Genomic DNA, 23,345 nt, shown 5'->3' on the forward strand with positions numbered 1-23,345 from the left:
ACCGGCTTGCGAAAGTAATTTCGACTTCCATAAGCCTTTGTAATTGTTGTTTACTTTAATTTCATTAGGAAATTAATTAACAAACTATATTGTTCTACTAATAGGTATAATAGTCAAGGTTTTGAATATTGTGCCGTATTAACTGGTATGATCGGTATTTACCGTGCCCGAATAGTAACCGGCATGGGGAGATAGGTGTTTCATACCAGGTCAAATACCGGTCATTTTGGTACGTTTCGGTCTATAATGGTCGATTTTCGGTGTACCAGCCGAAATTTTGTATTTTTGTATTTTTAATGTATTTTCATAATTTCACTCCAATTCTCACATCTAAAGACTATTTTATTAACTTCTTTTAATCCCATTTTCTCGAGAACTGAAAATCAAATCTCTACTCTTATTTTTATGATGAAGATGAGTGATTGTTTTTTTTAATAGTTGGATTGAGAATTTAGAAGTATTATTGAGTTTTATAAATATGTGTTTTAACTTTTAAAAACTTGTATTAATGTTATTTTGAAATATAATTTATACATATATAATTAATTTATCTATATATAGGCTATCCCGAAATGGTAACGGTACTGAAATATTTCGTTCAAATGCCTTAATCGAAACGGTATTCAAAATTTTGGTAATAATTCCTTGATAAATATCATGTCCAAGAAATCTAATCGTATTTTTTAAAATAATTTTATTTTTGATGATGAGAAAACTAATCCATTTTATTTAATAATTTAAACAAAAGTATTCAGATGTTTTCAATTGCTCAATAAATGAATAGAAGATTAATACATCATCTATGTAAACTATAGAGAAGTGAGTAAAATGGGTAAATATATCATTCATAATATTTTGAAATTCAATGTGAGTATTTTTTTTAATCCAAATGGCATAATATTTCATTTATAATGTTCAAATGGGACTGTAAAGGTAATTTTATAATGATCTTTTTTAACAATTTGAATTTGTCAAAATCTACTTTTCATATCAAATTTTGAGAATATAATAGCTTTATAAAAATGAGATAATAGATCTCTTTTATTAAGAATCGGATAACAAATTCATTCTAATACTTTATTTAAAGATTTATAATTAATATATTAAAAAATAAGTACCTTAAGAAAAGGTTTTATGATATGGTTTAATGGATAGAAAACCACAACATCATTTACTTTTTATTTTTGTATTTATTTGTTAAATTACTTTGACAATATGGCATGAGGGATACTAGATATTTCAATCATTATCGTAAGAAAACTAATATTTTTATTTTAAATTTTATCATCCACATTTATTTACAGTATATTTTAAATGGCTGTGATATTTAAATGTTCATACAAAATTAATTAAAAGTTGTTACGTCAACAAATATAATTGCGAACAGAAAAATAAAAAATAAAAAAAATAATATTGTTTTTTATTATAAATGTGACTAGTTACCGTTTCACTCCTAAATCTCGAGACTATTTGATAAATAACTTAGTTTTAACGATTCTCACAATATTCATAAATGCTTTTAGTTGGGTCATGTTTCAAATTTTATCCACAGTTCTGTCTAATAGAAATAATAAATGAAAACCAAAAGCATTTTCTTAGATGGCAGTCAAAATTTGTTGGTTTAAAAAAGTCTTTAGGATGGAAAATAATTTTCTGAATAAAAAGTTATGATTCTGGTCCTCGTTGAGGGAGAGTTGAAATATTATTAAGGAAAAAATCACATTTCACCTTCATAACTAATTTCCTTTTCTCAATATAATTACAAAACTATTAAGTGCATATTTGGAATTACCGTAGAAAATATATTTTATAACTTTAAGGTTTATAACTTATAGCTTAAGTAAGAAGTTCTATTATTAAAAAATTATTTATTTTTTTATAACTATATGATTAAAACACTTTAAAACATGTTATATTTGTTTGGTAACAAATTAAAAAAATTTTTTTTTGAAGTAGAAATGAAGATCATTTGATTTTTTTTAAAAATTATAATCATATCCTTAAAAGTTTAAAAGTTAAAATTATCTAAAAATTATATGGGTATTTTTGTCAATTGAAAGTCTTTTTAAAATTTGAATTACATTATGGATTATCCGAAAAAATACGTTTGTGGAAAAACACCAAGATAATATTTTTTCTCAAACGTAATTTTTAAGTTATTTGAAATTAAAAAGTACTTTAATTTGTAATATCCAAGCAACCTAATTTTTTTGTTAAAGAATTTTTAAGACTATTTAAATATTTTTAATACTTCAAAGGCAATCCCAAACACGCCCTAAATTTTTATCGCATTGGAAACAGTTTAATGTTAAATGAGGGCAAAATTATAAAATAAGATGTAATTTAGAGTAAAGTGGTAATTTAATAGTTTGGTAGTCAAATTATCGGAGGAATGTAAATTAAATATTAGTTAAATGAGTTTAATAACTAAATATTAAAAGATAGGATTTGACAAGACATTTTGAGAAAATATGCAAATTTAATATTAATTAAATGATTTTAATAATTAAATATTAAAAGATAGGATTTGACATGTTTTAGAGAAAACAATTATTTATATGAGTTAATGGTAAGATTGATATTTTTTACTATTTTGGAAAAGTGCATTGAATTTTCACTTTATTACAAATCCAAAATTATATTACTATGTCTATCTCGATTTCTAATAAAAAATAATGCTAATAAAAACCTAATACATGGCCATTCATTTCTATGTGCATCACTTTATTCAAAATACAATAAAAATATATTCTTATAAAATCATTAAAAAATAAATAATATAAACCTTCTTTTAGGAAAAGATAAAATTGACTCGTCCTATGAAAAATAGTTATCAAAAGATAGAGAAAGAATTTTTTCCTGTATCATTCCCATAAGAGTCGAAGTGTTAATATCTAAAATTTGCATAATAGGCCATCGAAATGGAAGAAAGAATTATCATCAGCCCACAATGATAATTCAAGCTTTGATACAGTATTCTTTGCTTTATCCATGAAATAAATAATACATAAGTAAATAAAAACAAATAAAGAGAGACATATGAATTTACATAGTTTGACATAATGCCTATATTCACGGGTTGTTTAGTGGTTAAATCTACTATAATAGACGATTTTATAATCTCTCATAGTTTCACATATCTCACAATATATTAGGGATGATCATTTGGAATCATTGTGTGTGTGGTGGAGTTTGCACGTAAGGAGCTTCTGTGGAGAACCTACTAGATTTGTGGGAATCTTTTCCTTATATAGATATCTATTTCTTTGGAGTGATTGAGTTCAAATTAAGTTGTAAACCCCTTTCCTCTTAGAAGTTTGAGTCAACTTGTTCTATCTTTTTTTGGCTTTATCATTTAGCTTGATTTTTACATTATCTCAAAACTAAATTATAGACTACTGATTTGATCCATACACGAAGAGTTGTGCACATCAACCACCTTAGCGTAGGGTGATGGCAAACCACCTTCCAAGGTGGCCTGTACCACCCCCACAAAAGGATCTTCGCTACCATCTTATTTTGAGGTTCTAGGCCATCTTAACCATGAGGGTTCTTTATTGTGGGATATATTTTTTTAATTATTAATATGCTTTTAGTTTTTTAATGAAAAATATATATTTTTATTATTATTTAAAATGATATGTTGATGTGGAAATAAATTGCCAAATATTGAAATTCTATTATTTTCATATCGATCACATGACAATTGTCTTTTAGAAATCGAATCCTAATTAAGAATTTGTTAAAAGTTATGACCATATTCTTTTTTTTTTTTTTTTTTTTTTGAGTAACTCAATTTCATTCAATTAAACCAAAGGAATACAAGGAGGGAGATCCCCTAACGTTACATTATGATCATGGATGGAAAGAGCATCTTTTGCTAACAAGTGAGCCATAATATTGCCATTGCTCCTAACATGAGAAACCTCTCACTCGGCAAAATTTTTTAGAATCTATTTTGCCTCACACACAAACATACTTGCACTATTACAACCTTCTTTTTCCCTTCTCAGAGCATTGATGACTTGTAGCGAGTCCCCTTCAATAGTCACTTGAGATAGACCAAGCTCCATACCAAACTATACTACTTTAAGGGCTCCAAATGTCTTTGCTAGTAATGGATCAGGGAAGAGATGTTTTTTGGTCCTCATGGTAGCAATGATTTGACCAGAGTTGTCCCTAACTGCTACTCCCACTCTAATTACTCCTTTGGCCTTGTCTACTGCACTATCCCAATTCAACTTGAGCCAGTTTGATGGAGGAGACTACCAATCCTCAGCTGATGTACAAGCCTGCGCACGATCCTGTCTAGAGTCCTCCTCATTTAGCATATCCAAGATACCTCTTGCTTCCTTCACAACAACATTCGGGTGTGCAAAAGAACCTTTAAAAAGAAGGTTGTTTCTTCTCCACCATATCTTCCTGTCCACCACAACAAACTCTTGAATGATTTGGCTATCCATGGTCCGAAATAAGGCTTCAAGTAGTTGGAGCACAGCCATGTAAGGTAGATGGCATTTCTGTAATCTTTTTGAACACTGGCTCTAAACATCTCTAGTCGATTCACACCTCCATAAAGCATGAACTGAATCTTCTTCCTCCAGGTTGCAAATAGGGCAGAGGGGGTTCTCAACTATTCTCTTCTTAAAGAGATTTGATTGAGTTGGAAGGGCCTCTAGGCAGGATCTCTAAAGGAAAACTTTATCTCCAGATTGCACTTTTAACTGCCATAGTTGTTGCCAAACTGCTTTGAATGAAGAACTACTTGAAGCTTGACTTGAGGTGTGGAGACTTCTCTCTAGTTCCTTGTGGTAGGCACTTCTTACTGAAAAATCACCATCTTTTGTGCCTTGCCAAACTAGTCTATCTCTGCTGTTGAGTAAGCTAATGAGAGTTTTAATTATGATTTCAGCTTCTCTCAGATTAAAAAGCTGCTGCACCATGGCACTTTCCCACTGCTTAGTGAAAGGATCAATTAAGTTAGAAACTGTTGCATTATTCCCAGCACACTAACATTACTTTGGACCCTACTAGGATTTGGATAGAGAATCCATTTGTCCTTCCAGATCTGCACTTGACTCCCATTCCCTATCCTCCAATAGGAACCTGCTTCAACCAAAGGTCCAGTTGCTAGGAAGCTTCTCCAAACATAAGAAGGTCTCGGGCCTAATTTTGCTTCTTGAAAGGTGGATCTAGGGTAATACTTTGCCTTCATCACCTGAGCAGCCAGAGAGTCTGGATGTTGGATCAGCCACCAACATTATTTGGCCAGCATTGCTTTGTTGAAAGCCTCAAGATCTCTAAAGCCCATCCCTCCTTCAGATTTGGCTTTTCCCAACTTATCTCATGATATCCAATGGATTTTGTGTTCATTGATTTGCTGCCCCTACCAAAAGTTGTTGATGACACTATTGATTTCTTTGAGCAGGGATTTGGGAAGTTTGAAAACAGACATTGTGTAGGTTGGAAGTGCTTGGAGCACAGCTTTTATGAAGACCTCTTTCCCAGCTTGAGACAGCAATTTTACCCTGTGATTACTGATTTTTTATCTAACATTGTCCAAGATACCTTTAAAGGTCTTGCATTTGAGCCTTCCAACCACTGAGGGCAAACCCAAATATTCCTCATAAGACATGCCATGTCTCACCCCCACAATGGATAAGATATATTGTTGTGTGACCCTTGCTGTATTCTTATTGAAAATGATGGAAGTTTTCTCCAGATTAAGCCTTTGACCCGAGCCTAATTCATAAGTTCTCAATAATCCAAAAAGTCTGCCCCATTCAATGGCATTAGCCTTACAAAAAAAGAGGCAATCATCAGCAAAAAAGAGGTGGGATATTCTGATCTGGCCTTTTGCAATAGGAACCCCACATCCCTTTCTTTTAGCTTTACTAAGAAGGCAACTAAGGGCCTCAGCACACATAATAAATAGATAAGGTGAAAGGGGATCACCTTGTCTTATGTCTCTAGTTGGATGAAAGGGTTCTTGAGGAATTCCATTAACTAGGAGAGCATATGATACTGTCTCAATGTATTTCATCACCAATTCTATCCACTGATTACAAAAACCCATTCTGCACAGCACGGCTCTGATAAAACTCCACTCTAGCCTGTCGTATGTCTTGCTCATGTCTAGTTTCAGTGCCATGTAACCCTCTTTACCTGTCATTTTAGACTTCATCGTATGCAAGGCTTCAAATGCCACTATTACATTGTCAGAAATGAGTCTATTGGGGACAAAAGCAGACTGAGAACTAGATATGATGAGAGGCAGGATAGATTTAAGTCTATTAGCAATTATTTTAGAAATGAGCTTATACATAACATTACACAAGGATATGGGTCTGAATTCTTTAACTTTAGTGGGGTTCTTGTTCTTGGGGATTAATGAAATGAAAGTGTTATTTACAGTAGAAAGGTTACCATTTGAATTCAGCACCTGCAAGATGGCTTCACATTCCTGTTTACCAATAAGGGGCCATTGTTTCTGATAAAATGCAGCAGGGAAGCCATCTGGGCCAGGAAAGTTGAGGCCCTCCATTTGAAAAGGAGCCTTTTCAATCTCTTGTTGGGTGTAGAGTCTTGTGAGAGTGGCATTCATTTCTTCTGTGACTCGAGGCTCCATAGATTCTAAACATGCAGAGATGTTTTTTGGTAAAGAGGTTGAGAAGAGTTCTTTATAATAAGCTTGGAAGAGAGAACTAATACTCTCTTTGGAATACACTTCCTGCCCATCATCATCCACCAGCTTCTTGATCATGTTGTTTATTCTTCTGAAGGAAGCACATTGGTGAAAAAACTTGGTGTTTCTGTCACCTTCTCTCAGCCACCTCTACTTAGCTCTTTGTTTCCATCTGAGATTATCTTCCTCTAATTGTCTGTTTATAGTCCTCTGAACCTGCTTGATTTGCTCATTAAGGTGGCCTTTGTTCTCTTTTTGAAGATCAGTCAATAGAGCCATATTTTCTGACATCTGTTGCTTAGGATTGCCCCACAATCGTTTATCCCACTGCAAGAGCTTCTGTTTTGCACTGGTTAAGTCCATCCTTGATAGCATGCAGTTTATTCTTAGAGTCTTTATGGTTCAGCCAAGCTTCCTCCACCAGGTTTTGATCATCCTCCCTTAGAGCCCAATTTGCTTCAAATCTAAAAGGCTTGTCCTTCCTGTTCCTATAAGGTTGACTCCCCTCAAATGTGACCAGCAGAGGGTAGTAGTCTGAGCTCAAAGCTGGAAGAGTAAAAACTCTTGAGTTAGGGAAGGTCTCAGCCCAAGTGGCATTACAAAGAGCTCTGTCCAGCCTTTCTTTGGTAAAAGCTCACCTATATCTTCCATTAGTCCATGTGAATTTGTTGCCTATATAACCCATGTCACAAAGTTCACAGGCCTCAACAGCAGCTCTAAAAGCCTCAATCTGAGCACTAGGTCTCAAGGCTTCACCCCATTTCTCTCCATAGTTGAGTATCTCATTAAAATCACCAACACACACACACACCCTTTGGAACTTTCTGGTTTAATAGCTTGAAGGAGTTGGCAACTTTCCTTCCTTCTTGTGGTACTGGGATTTCCATAGAACCCAGTCAGCAGCCACTCCTTACCCTCCTCAGCCCCCTTCACCATTAGAGAAATGTGGTATTGAATGTATGTGTGCACTACAGCTTCCATGTCTTCTTTCCAAAGGAAAGCAAGCCCACCACTCAGTCCTTTACAATCAATGACAAAACTATTATCTAAGTTCAAGCGTTTTTTTAGGCTTTCAATTTTAGTTCTTTTACACTTTGTTTTCACAAAGGATGGGGACTTTTTAAGCACCAATTGGTGCAAATCATGAACTGTTTGGGGGTTCCCAAGCCCCCAACAGTTCCAATTGAGGCAACTCTTTTGTCTTGGTGGGGTTGTTCCACAGCTTCCACCATATCAAAATGAGAGGAAATAACGTTGTCATCTTCCTTAACTTTGATTTTCTTTGTTATGTTCTGGCCCTCAATAGCCAACAAAAAGCTTCTATCTCTTCTGTTACCTAAATGTAAGCCTGAATTAGCCCCCACACCTAAGGAGCACCTCTCTAGGCAGATGTCTCGAGCCCTCTTCTTCTAGCTGGCAATTTTCTTAGCCTGTTCAAGCACTTTAACTTGGTTTGAGAAAAACTGGTCAAATTCATGAATTTGGTTCACTAGATCAGTCAAGGTTTCAGTACCCTTTGGTGGTCTTTTGTCAAAGCTAAGGTCAAATCTGGTCTCTTTAGCAACAATATTTCCATTACTTAATCATGAATCCACCACTCCTAGCATGTCACATGTCTCCTCAACTGGGCCTAAAGATACATTAGCTATCTTTTTTAATTTTCCCATACTTTCCTCTTCTAACTTTGGCTTTGACTTTAACATATCCCCTAGGACCTGCCCCTTTCCCCTCCCATCACATTTTTTCTCGAGAATATCAGTTTCCTTTGTAGGCCTCTTACACCATTCCTTGAAAGCTGCTTTACCAATTATATCTTCATCCCTGACCTCCCCTCTCTCCCTCCATGGCCGTGAGTCAGGTTGAGAAGCCTGAGGAGCACTTTCACCATATCTTTTGAATTGCAACTCACTCTCCCTTACTAGATGAGCTCTTAACTAAGCCCCATATTAGACCTGCCCATCTCCACCCCTATCGTTTAAGCATGAGTTATACGAGTGTTTGATGACTCCACATTTGAAACAGAGAGAGGGCAGTCTCTCATACTTGAAATACACCCATGTTTTCTTACCCCCCACTGTGATGAACATACCCCTTAAAGGAACTTTGGTTATATCAAGCTCCACCCTTACTCTTAGAAACTTTCCCCATCCAATGCCTCTTTCATCTACATGAACTTTAATAAACCTTCCCAAGTTGTTTCCAGTCTGGTGACCGACATCTTGGTTCATACAATCAAAAGGCAGGTTGTAGGCTTGGATCCAAAACTCCTCTTTGTTGAACTAAACTTCATTAATGGACATGGAGCCATTGAAAGTCTGAATGCATAGAAGCCATCTATCAAATGTCCACGGCCTGCCATTGATCACCCTATCCATATCCTTTTTGCTCTGGAACTCAATCAGGAACTTATTAGCTCCAACGTCTGAGAATTGTAGCCAGCTTTCATACTTCCAAACTTTTGACATGATACTCTTGAATGCTTCTCTGTTAATAGTTTTTTTCCACCACAATCATGACCAGTAGATAGAAGTGGTTCAGCTTCAAAGTATTCACTAATGGATGGTGTTTTAGTGTCACCCCTTCTTTTTCTTCCTCTATGAGACATAGCCTCTCTCATTGCTTTGACAACTCCTCCTCCATAATCACCTATCTTGGACTAGCACAAGCTAGCCCAGAGACTCACTTTATTCTAGAGAGAAACCTCTTCCATAATCACCTCTCTCGGACCATATTCTAACTAACTATTTTTATTTTTTTAAATTATAACACCAATCTAAACATTTATCAATGTAAATAAAAGTCAACTTCCTATTGAATCATTTGCTAGATTTTAATGAAAAACAAAAGATACAAAAATTAGAACAACTATTATAAAAATAAAATAAAAGAGTAGTGCTACACATACTTACACTTTTAAGTATAACTCATTTTATCAATTTTATTTTGAAATACAAATTTTGAATTTAAAATTTCATAATTTTCAACATATCAATAACTGACATGTGAAGAAATAAGTTTTTTGTAAATTTTTCTTAAGTATTTGTCAAACAAAAGTTATCCAAAAAATTATTTTTTTAAATAGTTAATAATTTTTTAATTTTGTTGAGAAATGCTACTCATCATTCATTGATTTATTCAGACCTGACATTCCGCCGTACTTCGCTCCACCACAGCCTCAGTGTTTGTAGTTTTGATTTCCTCTAAAGTAAAAAATACATATTTACAACTTTTCAAGTTGTAATTCGCTATTTTCTCATGTATCTTTTAGTTTTCTATTATTTTCTTTGTTTTAGGTTAAACTAAAAAAAAAAAAAACACATATTCTCTTGAATTTTATCTATAGAGTGTATTCTCTACTTTGTCTTAGACAGAGTTTAACGTTGTTTAATTCTATCTTAGTCACAAAGAAATTTATGTATTAGGAAGTCTTAAAAATAAAAGTTAACTTGTATTTTGTATATCTTAAGTCAAAATTATAATATCTCATTATAAATAAATACAGTTTATTCTACCTTAAAAAATAAATAAAAATAAAAAATTAGATGATGGTGTTGTGGCGTAAGATTCATGAGAATAATTTTTCTTTTACAAAATCCAACCAACAAATACATAGAAAATCTTGTCAAACATTCTTATGATGTCACTTATCACTGCGGGCCGTGGTTACCCTGGCATGTACCGACGAAAGAGAGAAGAGTGAGTCGTATGAGTTGGAGAAAAAAACCAGGTACGCACAAATCCAATCCTCCCAATCTTCTTTAGCTCCGAGTTTTTGTCTGATCAATATCTCCTCCGTATTTGCTGCCTCTTATCTCATACATAAATCTCGTAAAACCCTTACCCAGTTACCCTAAATTTGACTTCGACATTGCTTTGACTCCACTCCAGCCTCTCTCTCTCTCTCTCTCTCTCTCTGCCTTCTTATTTAAGTTGGTCAAAATTATTGCTTCGAATCGTATCCGTCATTTGTAGCTGCATTTCGTGCACATCTTATGAAGCATTTGGGCTTTACTTTTTTTGTATATGTAAGTGATTGAATATGTATCTAGCTAGAATATATATTTTTTTTTTCCTAATTTGTGTCAAGATGTTGCGTTATGCTCATGTGGAGAACGGAGCTAGCTCAACTTGAGAACTTTATATTACTGATGAATTTGAATCAGTAGATGTGTTCAAGTAGATTCACATTTTTTGCTTATATTGAATGGAAGTGTCTGCGGGTTCTCGAAATGTGTATATTAATCTGGGGTAGGAACATGTGTGGTTTTATGGATTACAACCGATAGAAAGTTAGGTTTCCTCTATACTCCGGGATGAATGAGAAGCGCAAAAAATAAAGAGTGCTGCAATTTCTTTTTGGCTTTTCGTTTTTCTCACTTGAACAGCCTTACAGAGCGGTGGAAAGCTAATTTCTCTTCCTTCAATTTATGTTTATAAGCTTGTTCTTTTTTCAATAATTATTGGTGGATTTTTTTTGCTGCATTTTACATTGACCCAGTTTTTTATGGGTTCTGGAAACTGATTATATTGTAATGGGTTTGCATAGGATCTGATATGGTAGCTGTGTTCATTCAAATGTATTCCAATATGCTTGCGAGCTATGCAATGTTTTGATCGAGGATATAGATATTATACCAATGACAGAATACGTGGCTTCACCATCGTGTGTCAAGCTTCGTATGCAGAGATGTTACGTCAAGGAGAGGGGTTGCATGGCCCGGAACACTCACTTCAGGATAGCTCAAAGGTCTATTTGCTTATTTCCTTCCTGGCCTTTTACTCTGCACTTTTTTTGCTCTTGTGACTTTGGCCCCACACTCAGTACTCTATGCTTTTGTGATTATGGCTTCACCATCTTTTTCTTATATGTAAAATAGAATTTTATTGAATCAAATGAGTAGGCATAGCCCAACTAAATAGGAAGTATTCAAGAGGAAACACCTAGTGAGAATTAGGGCTTGAAAAAGAAACAAGAAAATCATGAAATGTAGCTCCATTCACATCAATAACAGATTCCCATAAGAATAAAGCATTGAAAAAAAAATCTACTTAGTTCTTCCATTGAGCGTTCCCTATTTTCGAAGCTCTTGTCATTCCTCTCCAACCAAATGCACCACATATGACATAAGGGAACCATCTTTCATACCGCTGTAATTTGGGGATTACCCTGAAGACCTCTCTAGCTGGAGAGGAGATCCACCACCCTCCTAGGCATTACCCACGAAGCCCAATTCCTTGAAAATATCATCACATAAGACCCTGGCCACCTCAAAATGGAGTAACAAATGGTCCACGGATTCACCACCACAGCTTTTACACATAAAACACCAATTAATAATAATAATCCACTGCTTCCTTAAGAGGCGGTCCAACCAAAGAAAGCAACCTTAAGAGGCACCTTACTCCTCTAAATACCCTTCCAAGGAAAAGGGTTATAGTTCTGGCCCGTCATAGCCTTGTACACAGACTGAACAGAGAATTTCCCTCTCTCGGACTGAATCCAAATCATCTTATTTACCACAAGACTACCTGTACTTTTAGAGTACATCAGGCTGAAAAATTATGTAATAGCACCCATATCTCAGTCCTGAGTTGCTTTGAGAAAACTGACATTCCATTGCAAAGAACCACTATGACTTTCCCTTAGGTCCGCTACTGAAGCATTCTGTTTAAGTGCAATCTGAAACAGAGCTGGGAATGCAACCTTGAGATTTCTATCTCCACCAAGTTTCTCATGCCAAAATCCAATCCTGGGGTTGGCAAATCTTAAGTGTCTAGCAAAACTTCCAAATTAAGTATTCCCATACTTGGAAGTAATAATAGCCCTCCAACCTCTAGTGGTTGGCTCAAGTGGTAAAGGCCTTGGTGGTATGCTCCATCCAAGTCTAAGGTTTGTATCCTCTTGAGTGCAAAGAATTTCTATGGGCCATCGGACCAGGGGAACTTCCCCTTGAATTACCCAAGGTGCACTTGCGGAAAACTCCTTACTGAGGGTTGTGCATCCTTGGGATTAGTTGGGACTTTGTTCTCGGATACCCAGTGCCAATTAAAAAAAATACTTAAAAAAAAGTAACAGCCCTCCACAATGCCTCCCTTCTTTGGCGTACTGCTAAAGCCACCCTTAAGGAGAGCCTTGTTAAAAGCCCTTAAGTTTTGAATCCCCAAACCATCGTAGCTTCACCACCTTTTTATGCAGGTTGTATGTTTGGTAAAATTGTTCTCTTTGTTTTAAGAAGAACATGGAACAACATAAAATGAATTTCAGGTCTTCCATGCTACCTTTTTTTTTTTGGGCACAGAATGAAAACCTCAACTAAGCCAAATATTCTATGAACACATGTTTTTAGTGTCCTAAATAATGGGAAATCTGTTATTTTAGATTCCGGTGCATTTTTCTAGTTCCTTTTCAACTGAAAACTAAAGTGACATGATATTTGTCACCCTCCCATTCTATCTTTGCAGTTGTAAAAAGTATCCACATGGAAGCTGTAAGGTTGTCCAACTCTCAGCATGGAAAATGTTCAAGCTTAGTCATAATTTCTCAAATTTGAAATTAAGTGATTGTCTTAGAGAGACTTCCTTAACGTCTACGTGCCTGGGGTCGTCTTTGGTAAACACTGATGGTGTAACAGCTGCTGATTGGATACCTGTTATCGATCAAGTGCTCTTGATCTCCAGTGTATTGCTCACATACATTGCTGGAGTTACTCCAGTTCGGAAGTTTTATCCAAATTTTCCAAAGAATATTTACAATGATGATGTGATCTCTGAAGGCTCAAACTCTTCTGGTAGGTAAGGGTAAGCATGTCAAAGATGTCAAGATTGAAGCATGTTTCCATCAGACATAGATGACTGTTTTTAAGCTTTAAGGATAGGAGTGAATGCATTTGATTTTCTATTCCTTCTTTCTCTTAGTTACCAGAGACTTATTTTGTTTCAGTGCCATGAAGGACAATGACAAAGTGGATTCAAAGTATGCCTTGGATGTGGTGAAAGGAAAACTTTTGGGCTCTCTAAATGCTCTTGAAAATGGCCATAATTTGGGATACAACAGTCTTGGATTTGAAGAACATCATGCCAAACAACCTTTAAGTGTGAATGCTGTTGCTGAGGGCCCAAGACTGCGTTTGCTGTGGGCTTCATTTCAGCAAATTGAGGAAGAAGTAGGCACCGTCGCTATTTTTTTTCCACTATGATCACTTTGCTGAACTCTTGTTTACATTAATCGAAATTGAGCATTTTGCCTGCCTGCATGACCAGTCACACTGGTCAGAAATCGTTCAGGGAAAAGAAGAAAAAGTAAATTTTCCAGAAGTTCTTTGAGAATGGAATTTTAATCATAATTTACTCAGTCTAGACTCGTTGGGATTACATGATTATTTCCTTTTTTGTGTCCCTGCACAGTATCATTTCTTCCTTTTGTTGGGAAAGTGAGATAGATACCTCACTTGCTAATAATTGTTCAAGAAGAAACTTTTGAGAATGTAAGAATTCTATACATAAGGATAGATATTCTTAGGTATATGTGTGTGTATATACTTACATACACATTTCTCTGAATGTGCCTTGGTACAAGTGGTATGTTTAGATGGAATTAATTGAAATTAGGGTCCCATGGCAAGGTTTCATTCAATGTTTAGCTGTCCAATTGATTCTTGTTCTAACCAATATTTGAGTTATATTCCATAATATTAGGCCGATACTTTTTGTTCCAAAATTTTGAATATTTTCCTAAACAGATATGGTGAACCTTGTAGGCTTGGGTCATAGAATGATAGATATTCTTAGGTATATGTGTGTGAATATACTTACAGACACGTTTCTCTGAATGTGCCTTGGTACAAGTGGTATGCTTAGATGGAATTAATTGAAATTAGGTCCCATGGCAAGGTTTCATTCAATGTTTAGCTGTCCAGTTGATTCTTATTCTAACCAATATTTGAGTTATATTCCATAATATTTGGCCGATACATTTTGTTCCAAAATTTTGAATATTTTCCTAAACAGATATGGCAAACCTTATAGGCTTGGGTCATAGAATGAAAGATTAATCGTAATATTGAGAATCTACATCTTTATTTGATCCTGATATTTTTCTGCCACTGGTATCCTTCTGAAGTTCGACATTTGTATTCACGTAGTATTTTTTTTACACCTCACATTTCCAAGATTGGCTGATTTTGTAAATAAAATCATAAACTGTCCCCTTTCATTGTTTTGGGTGTTAGTAACTAGTCCCAAACTGCTAGAATTGCTGGTTGAAGTCTTCCTTGATCAGATTTATAGTAGTGAACTAGGGACCAAATAATCTGTCTAGGGGAGAAGCTTTTTCTATCATGTAGAAAGATATATGTAAAGCTAAGAGTGAATATAAGCAAATATAAGCATTTTATTTAGGAGCTACTTTTCATTGTAAAATTTGTCATCCCCAGTCCCACTTGGGGATGTGGCACATTTCAAGTGGCTTCTTATATCAATCACTTAAATGGAGATCACTTAAGATGTGCCACATCACCGAGTGTAACTGAGAATGACAACGTCTAGGATGAAGAACATCACTACTCTCTTTATTTAAACTCCATAAGAATGAACAGTTACCTAGATAGTCAATTTAAGTTTTTGTTCTGTATTGTGGGACCTGTATGACCTTTACAAAGCTGCAAGCAATCTCTAATTTTGTTGCTTGTATCATGAAGTACAACTGGACCATAATGAGTTGTCTTTATTTCTCTTTGTTTGCAATGAGTCTCTTACACTACCTTGTCAAATAAATATTTAACACTTTCAGTTGTTTGAATTTATTTCCTTTTTCTGATTGGTAGTTGTTTGAATATATTTCGGCTACTCACTGATTAAATATAATTTTATTTTATTTTTCAGGTGAATAAAATCACAAAATATTCTGAAACTAAGATGGACAATTGGATGACAGTTTTTGCTGGAATCATTCAAAAGTCCTGTCACCCTATATGCGTGGCATGGCTGGGAAAGGAGCTTTGCCTCAACAAGGGTGATCCTAACAATGTATATTGGAACACTACATGTACCACTTTGTAGTTTTTGCAATATTTAGCAAGTTGAATGAAATACCTTTCTTTTTACCCATCTTGTCAGGCGCTTGCTTCTCTGATATTTGAAAAGTTAAAGGGAGATGATACTGTTTTACGGAACATCAGAAAGTCAGGCAAAGGAGATCTATATGCAGAACTTTTGTGCTTTCTAAGTTTTGGTTCTCTCAGGTAAATTCGGTTTTATTATCTGTGTCTTGGTTCTCTCCTAAACATGTTAATCAATCATTGGGATTATACCATGTTTGCTAATCTGCTTAAGTCCTCGTTTCGGCATTCCATTTATCTTCTGCAATTTTTTTTTTTTTTTTTTTTTTTTTTTTTTTTTAGTGTCGGTAAACCTCTCCAAGGCAGGGCCCTTTAGACCCACCCTTCCAAAGTAAACCCCGGTCCTGTACACACCCTCGGAAGTTTCCCTATACGGAACTGGTTAAATCATTGGCTTTTTTACTTGGGGGTGTGTCTCCAAAAGATTGTTTACACCCATGAGGTGTTGAACCTTAGACCTTGAAGGGAGTGATATCCCAAGACAAAGGCCTTCACCACTTGGGCCAACCCCTTGGGGTTTTCTACAAAATTTGATCAAGAGTTTTTTAGAATACTCCTTCACCACCTGAAGTATGGTTACAAAGAACATTTTTTAGGCAAGTGACATTAATTGCTCTTACGATCTACTCCTTTTTTTTTTTTTTTTAAGTTTCTTCTCACTATTGCCTTCAAATGTGGATCTAGTTGTATTGTTTGTAATGACAAATGGTGTTGGGATAAATATAAAAGTTTGAACTGTATCTTTTAGCAATGGAAAATAATGGGGAGTATAAATGTGGGACTGAGTAAGTTTGGGCCATAGTATTTGGTATTAAAATTAGGATTTCCTGAAGAGTAAAATGTATCTTACCTGCCTGATTTAACCAACTTTTGGATAACAAGAAGGCGAGTTGATCTGCTTTGATCCGGGAGAAAGCCCAGTGGGATTATCTGCTAGAATTACACTGGCAGCATTTACTGGATGTCGGATGACATCTCAAATAGTTACCTTAGTTTAGAATTACGCTGACAGAACCCTTAGGGGTTGTGGTAAAGGCCTTGGTCTTTAGTGGTATGCTCCCTCCAAGATCCAAGGTTCGAATCCCACTGGGTGCAAACAATTTCAAGGGGTTATCAGACTGAGGGATTTTCCCCTTGAATTACCCGAGGTGCACTTGCGGGAAACTCTTTGCGCTATGCACCCCCGGGATTAGTTAGGACACTATTCCTGGACACCCGATGCCAATAAAAAAAAAAGAAAAGAATTACGATGACAGCATTTACTGTATGACATCTCTGATAATTGTCTTAGTTTTTTATGCATGTTTGTGTAGCAATTTATGATGCTAGATTTTTTTACATATTATGCTGTTCATGGTTTGGTTGCTTGTTTTAAGTACATTCTTGGAGAGCCTTTGAGATTAATGTCACAACTTGCTTGCTTGTTTGCATTCCAATGTCTAACCAAACTTTATCTGGTACTTTCATGCTTACATTTATGTGTTTTAGCAGGGAGGGCTGCTGTTATGACAAAAACTTATTTATTTTGCATGGAACTTCGATATTGGAAGATATGGTGATAACTTTAGCTGATGGGATTGCGAGCATATTTTTGGAGCTAATTTCTGTGGACGGCAGTTTCTCAAATGAAATGAATAGCCTTGGTCTGCCTTTGTGTACTTTGTCAACCCGGGCACTCCAAAAATTACGTAATGAGGTATAATGTTTGTCAGCTTAGATTTGAGTATTGATTTTTGTGCACAACTGGTTCCTTAAACTATACTTCTAATTTGATGTTGTGTTTGTGTTCAATGCTCCCCCTTCAAAATATATATGGATGTAAAATGATTATTAAATGGTGAAGAACTGGACTGCATCAGTATTAATGTTAGTAGATTTTCTTCTTTCTTTCTTCTTGCATTTTCCTTTTCCTTCTCTTCTGACTCATTATTTATTGGGCATGCTTGCATCCATGGTCTTACATCTAATATTCCAGCTTTGATTTTTTCTGGACTTTACCTATAAAAAGAAACTTGTCTTTTTACACTTATCTCAAATATAATTTTCCCATACACGAGAGCTAGTTATTGGTCAGAGTACAAAGGTCCTTTTCCTACAGCTAGGTAATATGTATTCCCTCTATAATGTTGTGATGCATTGAGTGTGCCAATTATATTGACCTGCTGTTTAGGCACCATGCCATTTCATATTTCAAGCATTCGACAATCTAGGCTTTAGATAGACTCCGCTAAATCCACTTAATTCTAGTCCTAACTACTTCCAATAGGCTTTAGAATTGTACGAGGCTGTGTTATTTATCATTTTATCTGCTCTTCATGGCTTGGGGACTGCAAATGGTGGTGGAGGGCTGGGGGATAGGGATGAAGCCAGGGTTATAAGTTTGGAGGGCTGGGTACTTTAGGTCTAGAATAAATAGTTGTTGAATTAAAAAATTTTAGGAACACCTTTAACAAATTGATAAAAAAAAAACCTGGTAAAATAAGAAAGAAAAAATAAATTTCAAACTTGGCATTCTTCTATGAATAGCGGTAATTTTACATCTAAGCTTTTCATATGTTGCAATTTTGAGAAGATGTTGGACTATGGAAACAATCTATATAGGAATTATAAAAAAAGAGGTAATATATGTAAATTATAAACTAAGGCCTTGTTTGTTTTTAGAAAACATCTCATCTCATCTCACCTCATCATTACAACTTTTTCAAATCCCCACACAAAATAAAAAAAATAATTCAACTTTTTTAAATCCCAAAACAAAAATAATATTAAAAAATATATTCTAACAATATTTTATTCAACTTTTTAACTTTAATCTCATCTCATCTCATCTCTGAAAACAAACGAGCCCTAAGTTTTGTGTTTTGCTGAATTAATATATAGCATTAAGTCATATATTTAAAAGTTTTTAAGTAGCGCAATTGCAGACTGCATAGCCAACTATCTAGTGAATGTGAGGTTTTTTGTTAAATATGTTTCACCCAGATAATTACAAGCTTTAAAAGAGAAATAATCTAATATGATTATTATATTTTAACTTAATTTCTTGAAATAAAACAAGAAAATAAAATATAGTTACCACAAAATTGTAAATGAGACCAAATTCTAATTTGATGATATATAAGAAAAATTTATTAAAAAGTTGTTGACATTTTGCAAGGCACCTCTTAAGACTGGCCATTTAAGAGCATTGGCCAGTGCCAGTTATGAGTTTTGGACAAGAACAAGAACAAAGTATCAAAAACTAATAGAGAGATATAACAACTAGGGGTTGGCGCAAATGGTAAAGGCCTTAATCTTGGTGGTATGCTCCCTCTATGTCTAAGGTTCAAATCCTCTTGGGTGCAAACAATTTCTAGGGATCATCGGACTGGAGGAACTTCCTCTTGAATTACCTAGAGTGCACTTATGGGAAACTCCTTGTCGAGGGCTTGTGCACTTCCGGGATAAGTCGGAACTTTGTTCTCAGACACCTAGTGCCAATCAAACAAAAAATAGAGAGATATGTAAATTAGATACAAGATTATATAATATATATATATATATATATTTTGGGTTAGAGCCTTGGGGGACCCAAGGTCCCCCCCCCCCCCCCCCCCCCCCCCCCCCCCCCCCCCCCCGGCCTCGTCCCTGGTGGGGGAGATTAGGTTTTGAGAAAAAAGTGGGGGGATTTTTTTTTTCTAAATGTATGATGTTATATTGCTATCGAAATAATGATTGTTTGCCAAAAAGTGCCTTGTCAAGACTTATAAGTATTTTTTTCTTTTTAAAACTAGGTGGCTTTGAACCAGTGGCTGTATCAAAATGTGGAGGCAATTGTATCAATGTACGAGGATCGGTTTGACCTATGCACCCTTAAGAGCCAACTTATTGAGGTGCCAAGAAATAGCCAGACTGAGAACAATAGTTGGTGGAAGAGGATTACATTGCAAAACTCTGAAACTATGTCATCTCAAGTACATCATACTGTGATAAGCCGAGTCTCGATGCCTGTAAAGCGGATGAAGGAGTTACGGGCCCTGAGAGGATGGTATGTTCTTTCTCTTTGCCCCAGATTTTTTGCAACCATCACTGCTCGATGCAACCTTGAAATAGTTGGAGATGGTATAAAAGGATTGCTGGTCTTTCATTTTTAATTTACCTCTAAATATTAATGGAAGCAAGAGATTCCTGATCTTAAATTCACCTTTAGGGGTACGTTTGGATAATGAGGTGATCTCATATAATCTGTGGATAGTAGTGAAAAAGTAATGATAAAATATTGAATAGTAGTGAAAAGTAGTGAAAAAGTAATGATAAAATATTTAATAGTAATGGAGTGATCACTCTACCCAAACACAGCCTAATTACACTTGCCTGATTATGTTCGCAATTTTACCCTGTACTGGAGAATTTCGCGGATTTGAAAACTTTTTAGACATGCTGCACGAGGGGATATCTTGAGGTGATCCAATACGTTGTATGTTTGAGGATTTCAATTTAGGAAGTTTGATCATGTTTTGAGTTGACCTGGTATGGTGCCAGCGAGAAGAAATTAGTTGGTGCTTGTATAGGTTCTTGAGGAAGACAAGTGACTTAAATGAAGATAAATTTAATTTCATTGGATGAATGATTTCGGGTTTTAACTTTTAACAGTTTGAGGGAACAGAGCATGATATTTGTTGCCCCTATTGGATTTGAATCTCAGAAACTCTGTGCATTCAATTTTTCGGACCAATATTGGATGAGTTCTGTTACAATTCTGCTTCGTAATATCCCTTTCTGAAATTATGGTAGCAGATTTTTAGGCCAGATTTTGCCAACTTTTAAAGTAAATGCACATATGTAGTCACAATGCAATCTAAAGAAAACTGATGTCTCATCCCAAAAGCTGGAGCCAAATGACTGAACATAGTAACTTCCAATCTATTAGTTTCTGTTACATCTTCAAATTTTATTCGTCGGTGGTTCTGAGGTCGCATGAGCGGTGTTTGCCTTCTGATTACTGTTAATTGATGTGTCGCAGGAGATATTACTTCAGCCTATTGCTTGAATTATCTGACATTAGCATGCCATTGATTAGAGCTGTGATTGACAAAGTCAGCGATGGGATCTCATTCTTTCTAGTTTCCTTGATTGGGAGGTCATTAGGACTCATCTATACTGGAATCAGGCAGTCACTGCGATGGAAATCATGACATGCAAATGGTAATTATTTCTGTTCATTGAACGTTCCCTTTACATATGTTTGGCTTGATGAGGCACTTGGCATTCAGAAGAATGTGATTTAGAATTCTTCAACGAAATCTTAGCTTTTCTTAACTGGGCCATTTAAGACTTCTCTTATATCCATTGATTACTACACTTAGAATCCGAATAAATTTGAGGTTGGCATCAGTTGTGTCAGAACTCCTATCAGATGGACCCTACTCCAGTTTGTGAGAATCTGAATTAACTGGTTGAGGGATTCGTTTTGAGAGAATGAAATTGGACAATGTGTTCTGAGAATGAAATAGTACTCTGCCAAGACTATCTTATTAAGTCACCAAGACTTTCACATATTCCCTTTTCATACGCAGACATGTCCATAGGAAAGGGTTAAAAAATAAAAATTCAATGAGGGTGAAAACATTGTTAATAAAAAATCCACAATTTGACTTGAGGTTGTCAATTCTATTGCATTGGATGTATTTGCCTCCCAACTTTGGAAGCTCATGATATTGTTAACACATTCAACTTTTATGCTGTACAATATCTGACATTTTCTTTCTCGTATATAGCTCGAAATACTGTTGTACTCTTTTTTTTTTTTTTTTCCATATATTTTAGATTGACTACCTATTTCAAATGTAATTGAGATGATCTTTTTCTTAAAAGAGACATTTGTAAAACTAGTGACTTCCATTTAATGAAATGCAAAACCTAATGATTTGGCTAAACTGATCATCCATTAATGAAGGAAATGGTGGCAACAGCAATGAACATGAGATAATGACAGGCACATGTGCTATTACTTTGCAGAAGATCACAAAAGCAAAAGATCATTTGGGTGGATAATCCTTGTGCCCTACCTTCTTTACATGATAAATCTCTTTTGTTAAGAAACTTCTTATTATACACTAATCAATTCATGGTGTCCACAACTTTCTATAAAGCAAGTTATCCACTTCAAGGCTTTGCCTTTTAAATGGCCTACTTACAGAGAGCATCATCATTATTGAGAAAGCTTTGGGTCGTTAAAAGGAGCTCATTGTGTTCTAGGGATTTAGTCTGCTTCCAAATACAACCATTCTCATATATTCTCGAACTATTTTATTACTATTCACAGATCATCTGAAATATTCTTAATATCTAAATAGAGCCATGTGTGAACACACAATTATTGACACAAGGCTATCGATCAAGAGCTTGAAAAATACTTTCTCAAACATACTTTGTCTCACCTCCATTCAAATATTCGTTATAAAATATGATGTCACATCAAAAAATGATGGAATAATGATGATGGTTAAAAGAATAATGAAATATTCTCGCTAAAGTTATCAAATAAACTCATGGTGAACTTTTTAGAGGTTTTAAATAACCTTTATCTATTAACCTAAGAGCAGTACTAGAACTCAAAAACACTAATATGAATTGAAACAACATTTCTGTGCTTAGGAAATATGTGAAAGTCTACCTTGACCAGCCCTGCATGCAGCTCTTCCATCAAGAACTCTCGAGTTACAGTGATTGACTGAGAAAAACGAAAAAGCAAAAGATAACAAGAGAAAATGGCATGATTTCAGGTTGATGAAGCATCACTATCAAAAGTACTGTAGGAAAGAAATATAAAGAAAACAAAATTAATTAAGGACCGGATGTATAATCTACCATAATACCAGATTTTATTACAAAAATATATACCTTTTCCTACCATATCCTTATATAAATATTTAGAAAAAACATATGTTTGATTAATATAGGACTGTAAATGTCAGTGTGGACCACAATATATATTGTGTACGCGGGTCTTGTCGACTTCACAATTTTTATTGCATGATTGCCTGGTCATGAAAGGAACACTACATCGATCAGACCATGCATATATGGCATGAGGAACTGTAGTGATTTGATGTTGATAACGCATATCTTGATATGTAATTGATTTCATTGAAGAAATAGTGGGAAATATGGAGAAAAGGTCGGGAGATCCATCGATCTTTCATTCATGCATAATGCAGGATTCTTCGTAGATGCGTGTTGGTTCTTATGTCAATTATATATAGACATATGTCTCATGCATGTAAGTTCACGTGTCAATTGTTTCGTACGTCCTAATTTTCTTCTTCTTCTTCCTTTTTTTTACTCTTATTTTTTCCATTTTTTTATTGTCAATAGCAAGGATCATGTCCAAATCAAATCAATTTGCATCTTTAGAAATGAGATTTCCCCCAATGAATTATATATATATATATATATATATATATATATATATATATATATATATATATATATAGATGTAAACTCAGGCTGGTTACATGCATGTGTTGATCTATAGCTAGCTAATTCATCCCAATTCAAGCTCG

General features: G+C 35.1%; 1 protein-coding gene across 3 annotated transcripts; it reads left to right on the forward strand.

The window, feature by feature from the left end:
* Positions 1–10,322: 10,322 nt before the first annotated feature.
* LOC121253009 lies at positions 10,323–21,171 on the forward strand. Of its 3 annotated transcripts, none has more exons than XM_041152883.1 (9): positions 10,323–10,412; positions 11,232–11,432; positions 13,148–13,477; positions 13,626–13,848; positions 15,566–15,709; positions 15,800–15,924; positions 17,293–17,497; positions 19,575–19,828; positions 20,804–21,171. In XM_041152883.1, exons 2-9 carry the CDS (start codon positions 11,323–11,325, stop codon positions 20,973–20,975), a joined length of 1,563 nt encoding a protein of 520 aa, XP_041008817.1. In that variant the 5' UTR covers positions 10,323–10,412; positions 11,232–11,322; the 3' UTR covers positions 20,976–21,171. The 3 variants fall into 3 exon arrangements, with proteins under 3 accessions (XP_041008817.1, XP_041008818.1, XP_041008816.1); XM_041152882.1 differs by lacking the exon at positions 10,323–10,412 and adding an exon at positions 10,419–10,710; XM_041152884.1 differs by lacking the exon at positions 13,148–13,477.
* The last annotated feature ends 2,174 nt before the right edge of the window (positions 21,172–23,345 follow it).

This window comes from Juglans microcarpa x Juglans regia, chromosome 2S (genome assembly GCF_004785595.1).
Source record: "Juglans microcarpa x Juglans regia isolate MS1-56 chromosome 2S, Jm3101_v1.0, whole genome shotgun sequence".
Taxonomy (NCBI): domain Eukaryota; kingdom Viridiplantae; phylum Streptophyta; class Magnoliopsida; order Fagales; family Juglandaceae; genus Juglans; species Juglans microcarpa x Juglans regia.